The sequence below is a fragment of the Vidua chalybeata genome, chromosome 1, assembly GCF_026979565.1.
Source record: "Vidua chalybeata isolate OUT-0048 chromosome 1, bVidCha1 merged haplotype, whole genome shotgun sequence".
Taxonomy (NCBI): domain Eukaryota; kingdom Metazoa; phylum Chordata; class Aves; order Passeriformes; family Viduidae; genus Vidua; species Vidua chalybeata.
The window spans coordinates 34,900,446-34,909,242 of record NC_071530.1 but is presented as its reverse complement, the minus strand read 5'-3'; the positions used below and the strand labels follow the sequence as shown (position 1 = coordinate 34,909,242).

At 46.7% G+C, this 8,797-nt stretch overlaps 1 protein-coding gene across 3 annotated transcripts; it reads right to left on the bottom strand.

The window, feature by feature from the left end:
* Window positions 1-946: 946 nt before the first annotated feature.
* On the bottom strand, window positions 947-5,136 carry PRR15 (proline rich 15). 3 transcript variants are annotated; one of them, XM_053948614.1, is made up of 2 exons: window positions 5,061-5,136; window positions 947-4,563 (listed from the first exon to the last, which is right to left on the bottom strand). In XM_053948614.1, exon 2 carries the CDS (start codon window positions 4,552-4,554, stop codon window positions 4,192-4,194), a length of 363 nt encoding a protein of 120 aa, XP_053804589.1. In that variant the 5' UTR covers window positions 4,555-4,563; window positions 5,061-5,136; the 3' UTR covers window positions 947-4,191. The 3 variants fall into 3 exon arrangements, with proteins under 3 accessions (XP_053804589.1, XP_053804597.1, XP_053804607.1); XM_053948622.1 differs by having other exon boundaries at window positions 947-4,566; window positions 5,061-5,135; XM_053948632.1 differs by lacking the exon at window positions 5,061-5,136 and adding an exon at window positions 4,908-4,986 and having other exon boundaries at window positions 947-4,566.
* Window positions 5,137-8,797: the final 3,661 nt, after the last annotated feature.

The window sequence follows — 8,797 nt, the reverse complement described above, 5'->3', positions numbered from 1 at the left end:
ATTAGAGATGAAGGGGAAAGGTTTGCTTTTCAAAATGGTATAATTATATGGTGTCAAATATCATTCTATAACCAAGCCTCTCTTGCTCCAGCTTTTAAAAGACATCTTAGAAAATACCAGGTTTGGGTTTCTTTGTTTTGTCCTACCAGATAGAATCCCAAGAGGCAGCAAAATGAGCTTCCAGTTTGTGGTTCTATTTGAAACAGCTTGTCTTCTGATATCAGCTATTTAAATGAGCCAAATTAAACATGGACTTTAAGGTCGAGCATCCAGCTGTGCTGGCCAGGCCAAGGCCAGGAGATCTGTCCTTCAGATTCTAGCCTTCATGTGAGGTTATCTTGCTCAGGGACAAGAGACTTGATATTTTAAATATAAAATTATCACTGGTGCCATTACAGTGAAGAGAGAACTAAAAGAACAACAAAGCAAAAAAAACATACCACCATCACAATAAAAACCCCCCAAAAAACCCCAAAAAAACAAACCAAAAAATCAAAACCAAACCAAACGAAAAAACCTACAACACCTTCCCTTCCCCCCGCCAAAAAAAAAAAAAGAAGCAAAACAAAACCAACCCTCCAAATAGTGGAGTTAACCTCCCTGAGGTAACATCTGAGGTTAGAAGTCTTGAGGCTTTCAAGGTATTTATTCCAGTGTTTCCAATTTAGGATCATTTTCTGCAGGTGCTCCCTATAATCTTTGTTGAGGTCCAGACTGAGAACCTACAATAGCAGGGAATGATTCACCAGGCAACCACTCAGAGATTTATTTTTAGTTTTGGCAAGAGTAGGAATAAGCAAGCATATACTTTGCAAGTTTATTTGAAAAGTTCATTCTATTTGCTAAATATTTATCTTTTGCCCCAAACCAGCAATCCTTAGTATCTGGGATAATATTACGAAGATTGCACTATAACTGACATAGCTGAGGTCCACCTCATCTGCTTATTTCTATTTATTTTGTCACTATCTCACTGTTTACTTTTAGAAGTGTACAACAAGTAATTTCTCAGTCACCCAATTTCCTCAACTTACTTTCTGATCCATGATCTTTATAAAGAAGATAAGAAAAGTACCGATACTAAGAGTGCAAACTGCATTTTAATAATCCAGTGGCCAGAAATGCACTATGGTTATAACAGAGTAAGTATTGTCCAATACATAAGAAATTATTTCCATTTCAAGGGTTAAAAACAGTAATTCAGGTGCTCCATAAAGTGCCAGGGTTTTTTTCTGTACCAGCTTAATTAATTTACATGTGTATAGATTACTTAAGCTTTATTTGATGCTCTGGCTGAGAAACAAGAGGATTATTTCTGTGCAACAGGTTATGGCCAAGAGGCCTTTTCCCTCCTCCTGGCCCTGCTGCATGGGCGAGCACTAAGCTGCAGGTACTGCTGTGCACAGAGGGCAGGGAAAGTGAGATGAGGCAGCTAGCCCTTTTTCTCATGGATCTAGTTTTTCAGTGGCTGCTATCATATTCATTGAAGCAAGGATTTGTCTGAGTAGGAAGATAGAATTACGTCTCCTTCCCACAGCTCAAGGTCAGGAAAAAGATGGAGGAGCGCTGTGAGGTATTTTACGTGCTTTTATTGACTTTGTATTCTGACCACATTTCCAAGATGAAAGTATCATAAGCAAGGATTAAGACATGGCTAATATTTAGTCATATATTAGCCAGTATTGATATTGAACGTTAGCAGCAGCCATTGGAACAGCACATCAGACTTCTCAAATAAAACCCAAATTGGATATTTCTTGTGCCTAGGTAAAGACTTGCAACCAACAAACCTGAGACCTTTCCAAAAACCAAACAGAGGTTCACTGTAGAACAAGGCAGCTTTGAGGTACATAAGAGAGGAGGAAACCGTATTTTCACAACAGTTTACGGATTAAAAATGCAGAAAAGCATCCACAGGAGATATATAAAACACTAGCCTGCATTCATTCTCCAGCCTCTGGCTAGTTCTGAGGATCTGACCCTCACAGAACTCACACCAAACTAGATTCAGGAGTTGAGAAATGCATCAGTGCAATTTCTGCTTACTCGTTCTTCCATTTTGGGCACACACACATATAGAAACATTTCTTTGGACCTTAGAATACATAAACACAGCAGACTACTTCTGCCTGTAATAAACATGAAGAATTTGCCCTCCAAAGGTAGTATGACAACACTGGCAGCAAAGCCACCCCTTTCTGTCTCCTTCCCCCCCACTCCAATCCGGGGTGAAGAGTAGCTGGAATACAGTTCTTCATCATCCACCTCTCTGTTTCCAGCTTTTAAACTTTCCCCCTTCTCTCTTACCCCGATTGCTTCTTCTCAAGAGAAGGATTTCAGATGTCCCTTGACTGAAGAGGCCTCCCATAAGAAAAGCACCTCTGAGGAGAAAGTTTAAAGATCTTCCCTCACTCTACCCCAGATCTTTTCTTGGTTAGCATGGAGTCAGCAATATAAAAGGCAGTCCAAATCCAGTACCTTGTAGTTTTACTACAGGAAATATAAAAAGCATGTTTCTACACATTGGGTGGTGGAAAGGAAAAAAAAAAAAAGCTTTCATGGAAATAGATTTGATGCTACAGTCCCTTTGTCCTTGGGCTCCAGAGTCTGAAGGAGAGAATGACCAGTGAGCACCTCAGCAGCTACACTGTCTGAGTTTATTGCACAGGAGCTTTCAAGGTTCATTACATATTATTGTGCACATTGAACCATGGGGCACTTGCCCAGCATCTAGTGCAACATTTCAGTGATTGTCAGTGGCTGGTTTAAGCCATATTTTCAACTGGAACTCAGTTCTTATTTCCTTTTCAGTCACTTTTTATTTTTAATTGACCTCAAATGATTAGTTACAACCAAAGAAAATCATAACTGCATAATACTTGACTGTAAGGAAATAATTTTCAGTGCCTGCCACTATGTAGTATCTTGTATTCAGAAAAAGTCTAAAACCATTTTAACAATATAAAGCATATTGAAAATGAATTTAAAATAAATAAGTCAGTGGTTGCTACATCACCTACTATCAAGAAATGTGTAATTTCCAAGTATTTTTAGCTGATTTTGCTCTGTAAGGCACAACACCAGTACAAATCTGGCTTATATTTATTTGTCAAAAAAAAAAAAAAAATCCAAGAGCTCTTAGAGGGAGTGGATAACTACTCGAGTGAAAGCACATTATCTCACCATCAGAAGAAATCCTGGGACACTTAACCTTGCTTCAAAAACCTCAGACACACTTCCAGCCCCAGTGGTAAAAACTTCCAGTGGTGCCCAAGCCTATTTCCACATTAGAACTGTAACTCTGCTTGTGCTTTCCAGGGCTGGTCTCATCTCCCAAAAGAATATCTACATCTTATCACACAATTTTGTCATTGGAGCTTCATTATCCCAGTTGTCACCAATTATGCAAAAATCATGTCTCCCGTGTGAATTGCTAGACAACATGGGCCTCCCTCTGTAACAGAACTATGAGGGACCAGTCTCTGGAACACCTGCTTAGTACTACACAGTAAGAAGGGGGAGAATACCAGCATGGTCCTGCCTTTTCCATTTGTAAATGCAATGTGATGTGGGACATGGGTGAAGGCAAGAACCTGCCCTTCACAATACCTCTCCATCCCGTGGGGGATGGAAGATGTGTTTGTGGCTAACGGCAGGACTGGCACGCTTTCGGCACCACTGGAGGTCCTCGGCCCTGAAATTAGATAAGAGCACTTTGCTCCCCCCCTCCTTTGATAAGACAGCTTGTGAGATGAAAGCAGCAAAGCGTCTCCTCAGCTTGAGAGCCAGAAGGAACTGGGTCACAGGCCCCAGAGTCAGCACATTGGCTCCTGGCGAGGGCTGTGGAAAGCTTCAGAGACCCCACCATCGGCCTTGGGATAGCACCTTTGAGTCTGCTCACCACAGTACATGGAGTAGGGTGTTTATTTGTGGTTTTTTTTTAAAAGACAATCGTATCGTCCCGTCAGCCAGGGGTTTGGTGTTGGCGGTGTTTATGCAACCCAGCGATTCCCTCGCCTGGCAGCGGTGCCGGGCTTCCCACAGTGTCCGGTCAGGGTCTGGGAGACCACTGCCTACACGTCACCCATGGGTCCAAGCCCAGCTGTGGGGCAGTCACCGACTCCGGCTGCCTGTCCCGCCAGTTCTCCGGTCACCCATCCACTGGCAACTCCTCGGCAAGGTCCTCCTGGGCTACTCGGCCCCTTGGGCGGCATGGCCTGGGGCTCCGCCGCCGTCGAAGACCTCGGGGCTGTCGGCCAGCAGCGAGGTGCGCACCTTCCGCCGCTCCTTGAAGCGGCCGGAATGGGACACTCGGAGGCTCCGCCGGTTGCCGACCCCGGTTCCCGCGGCGTCGCCGCTGCCGAAGGGAAGGGGCTGCTCCTCCCGGCCGTCGGGGCTGGAGGTGTCGGCAGGGGTCTCGCTGGCGACGGGGTGCGGCGGGGCTACCGCCGCTTCCTTGTGCTTCTTCTTGCTGGTCAGCGATTTCCACCAGGGCCCGGCCGAGCCCTTCACGCCGGCCCGAGGAGCGGCAGTGGCAGCGGCGCTGTCCGCCATCTCGGGCTCCTGCTGGGGGGAAGAGGGCGAAGACGGGTTGGCAGCCGGGCACGCCGCCTCCCCACTCTGTCGGCGCCGGGACTCCTCTTCCCTAGCACCGAGGGACGGGCAGCGCTGCCGGGGAGGTGTGCCCGGCGCCCGGGAGGGGCCCGCGGGGAGGGACGGGTCCTGCGCCGGCGGCCGGGCGGGCACGGGGGAGCGTTCCGCGCCCCGTCGAGCGGCTCGGAAGCGCCATCCGCCTCCGTGCGCGGCTCGAACAGCCTCAGGTAAATGACGCCCCGGAGCCGGGCCGCGGGTCCCGCTCCCTGCACTTACCACCCCCCACACCCAGAAGTAGACCCGAGATGCGGTACCTTGGGGCTGCTGCCTCCCCGCGGGACGAGGCCGGGAGCCCGGCGCGTCCTGGGGCTCCTGCGATGGGGCTCCTTTCGCTCCCCCCTTCCTCCTTCCCTCCTCTCCCCGCCCCGCCGGCTCCCTGCGCAACAGGTACGGGAAGCGACACTGACCTGCGGCGCCCGCCCGGCGCTGCGGGAGCGCACTCCTGCCCGGGGAAGCGCGGCCGCCGCCGCACGGCCCTGAGGTCCCCCGGCGCGGCGGGAAGGAGGGCAGCGACCGGCGGGGAGGGGGCCGGGCGGCTGTGCGGGGCGGCGCGGAGCGGAGCGGAGCGGCGGCAGGTGCCGGCCGGCCCCGCGGCTCGCCCCCGTGGGCGGAGCGGCGGCCTGGCCAGCCCCGGGGCCGGGCGGCTCCCGCTCACCTGCCCAGCTCCCGAGGGGTGGGGCGGGAGGGGCCGGCCCCGAGTCCGCGGGGCTGCGCGGAGGAGGGTCGGTGTCCCCTCCAGGGAGACCGGGCGGTGGAGAGACAGGGGGAAGGGGCAGAGGAAGAGGAGGAAGAGCAGGGAGCTTCAGCGCAGGTGAGGCAGCGCCGTGAAATCCGGGGCTGCCGAGATGGACGCGGTGTTGCCGGCGTGCGTGGCTGAAACAAAATATCACTGCTTTTTGTTTGTGCACGTGATGGATGTGCGTGGGTGGGTATTTTAGAGCCTTGAAGAAAATGGAATTGTAGTTAACTGCCCTTTAAAGACGAGTGGTGCTGTAGGTCACACGATGTAGTCTGGTACTTGTATTCAAGTTGACTTTGTATTGGGACTTTGACTTTCAATGTGGTGATGGATATATAACCATACAAACGACTTTGTCTTTTTTTCATCCACCCAGAAAGGAGAAAAAAGCTTTGCTTGTGCCACACCATGTGTTAGAAGTGATTATTTGTTCTTTGGAGAGCTATGCCATGTAATATGTGTTTGATTCCTAACGCCCTTCCCATCAGCAGTGAGCCACTCAAGGATGCCTATGATGGTGCAGAAGAGTGTGTGAAAGCAGCATATTTCAGCCTCATCTTCTTTTGTAGATCAACTTCTGCTACTTGCAGCTTTCCCAAATAGCCCATAAAGATAAGAGGTATGGAAATTGGTGAATGTGGGTTACTGAGGGAGAGGAGCCTGGGGCATGCACTTACATTACTCTGTAGATTGCCCTCTTCAAGGGCAAAGGCTTTTGGATAGGGAAGCATACACTTGAAAGTGTACACTCCAAATTGTCTATCATATTAATTAAAATCAACAGCAAAAAAATTATATGGAATAAAACACAAACTTCCAGTGATAAAATATGGCCTTTACATTCTCTCCTAACAAGTAAGCAACTAACATTTTCCAAGACACAAAGCACCAGGGCATCAGGCTCTCTTGGGCCAAGGACAGTAGCAGACCACAGGGTCAAGTTTCTCCTTGTGACTGACCTACTGCTTTGCTGCTCGTATCTGTAGAGAAAGAGAACAACAGCATCTCTCCCCATCTTGTGGCCCAGGAAAGTGCCTAGGAAAAAGGGAATTTTTGTAGAAATAAAGATAGTTTTTATTTTTAAATGCTCTTTTCACAAAAACATTGCTGGTTGTCTTCTGTAGCTTTCACTCTGCGAATAGGCTTATACAAAACATTTAGTATTTATTTTATTGTGATTACCATACAGCTGACCTCTTAGCTCACAAAATGCCAAACTTACATCAAATCAGTGGGTTTCTATTTTCAGTTAAACCCATTTCAATGAGTCCTAGAATGAGAGATTTTTCCTTTTTGACTGACAGCAAAGTGTACTGACAGTTTTCCAGTGTACTGACAGCAGAGTCTACTGAAAAGAAAGAGGCAGGTTGGGAAGCTTTGTAAGAGATGTGGGAGTGGGAGGATGTTGCCTGCATGAGTCTGTGTTGGTGCAGGAGGACAGCAGAACCTGCTCTGCTTTTGAAAGTCACAACATGCTGTTCCACAAGATTGTCACTAAGGTTAGTGTTTATACCAAAACAACTCTGACAGTGAAAATGTATGCTCTCTCCCTTTCTTGCTGCAACAGTACTTGTTGCATTCTTTCAGTATACATATATTTACAGTGTTTATTTAAACAGAAAAGTAAATAACATATTGCCTATTTAAATGCATGGAAGTTGGATAGCACATTCATTTAAGAAGACTGCTGCAGTTAAATTCTGTCCTGTCTTTGCAGGAGGCTGGGATAAAAAAGCAGTGGGGTTTTGTAGTCCCAGCTAGGGTGGATGTACAGGATTCTAGCAGATGCCCCAGTAGACTGCAAAATAAAATGGTAGGGCCTTTTTTTGCATTATAACATGCTCCTTTTGTGTACAGTTGGACCATATTGATGTAAGTTTCTTCATAATTCTGCAGGCTCTCCAAAATTCAGAAATAACTGGGACTTTCAAGACTTAGGTTCTCAAAGACTGATTTTAATGTCAGTCCTCAAACTAATCTTATTTACAACCCCTCACTGTTACTGCAGTGAATGAGAAAAAAAAAAAATAGTGCTTCTTGCAGTTCCCACTGTCCTTTTTCCAAACTTTGCAGACTCTACTGTGCTTGTGTTGAAACTGGGCTCTGGAAAGCTTGGATTGCCAAACCACACCCTTATCTCATTGTGTTGAGGGGACCCATCTCTACTGGCAGGACAAAAGAGGCACTGTCCACTGCAGACATCAGCCTTCCCAACACCATGGAACCTTTTGGTTTCCAAAGCTCTGATATTAAGTGCAGTTACAATTATACCAAGGAGACCCTCAGAAGCATAACATGCACTAGTGAATATCGCTATCAGAACTCTCATTTACCCTGAAACCCCAGATCATCCAGCAAATATACTGCATGTTTGAAACTTGGGTTTCTCAAATGCCAATATCAAGGCCAAGGACGTGTTCACGCCAACCGAAAAGAGCATGGCACTGGCACCTAAAGAGAGCAGAGCTCTGCTAAGGTCCGTATTCCCAGCAATATTCAATGTTTGTATCTTCAAGCTTCAATTAAACTCTTAATGCTGCCCTGATATACAACTCAGCAATTGGCTCATAGAAAAAAAAATGCAACACTGATACCTGCTGGCACAAGTTGGCCCTTTAAAATTCAGCATTAAAACCAGTTATTAGAACTCTTAAGTCTCAGAGCCTAAATGTTACATTAATTTAAACCAATGGACCTCTGTGCAAAGGAAAAGATCACACAAACAACTGTCTCCCATCTGTGTCAAGCTACCAATTCAGAAGAAGCCAGCAGTAACTAAATTTTTTGTAGATTTAGATTTCCATGTGCTAGCAGCATCTCAAATCTTAGCTTTACCATAATAACTACAGGGAGGACTCCAACCATTTTATGATGGGCAAGAACATTTTTCCTGTTGACACCAGGCTGCTGCTCAAGACTGTGGAACTGCAAACATTCATTAGCAGTCTATGTCTGTCCTGCCAAAAAAAAAAAAAAAAGCAAAAACAAAACCCAAAAAAACCCAAACAAACAAACAAACAAACCCCCCCCCCCATATATATATTAATATATATTACCAGGGTATGTGTTTTAACCCTGCACCTGGTATATTTAGCCTATTAGTGGTGACTCCCTGGCATAATTTAAAATTTGGGCCTCTGTCTGTATGTCCACTGGTCAGGCATGGTTTCAAGGCAATGGGAGCAAAGGATTATTCCCCTTAAGCAGAATGGATGAAACTATACAAGTTTGTCACCCTCCCTAACTTTATTGCAACAGGCTTTGCACCCTCCAACACTTCAGTTCCTGACCACTCCTCATATAACCATATATGAGGTTGCACCATATTGCACCTCATTGCACCATAGCCTCTGGGTATGAAAGCAGCAGTTGGGTGGGCTGAAACACAGCCCTTGCACAATTTTT

What these genes read in the sequence shown, in the direction of transcription:
- PRR15 (XM_053948614.1), bottom strand. Translation starts at nt 4,554, where the DNA reads ATGGCGGACAGCGCCGCTGCCACTGCCGCTCCTCGGGCCGGCGTGAAG.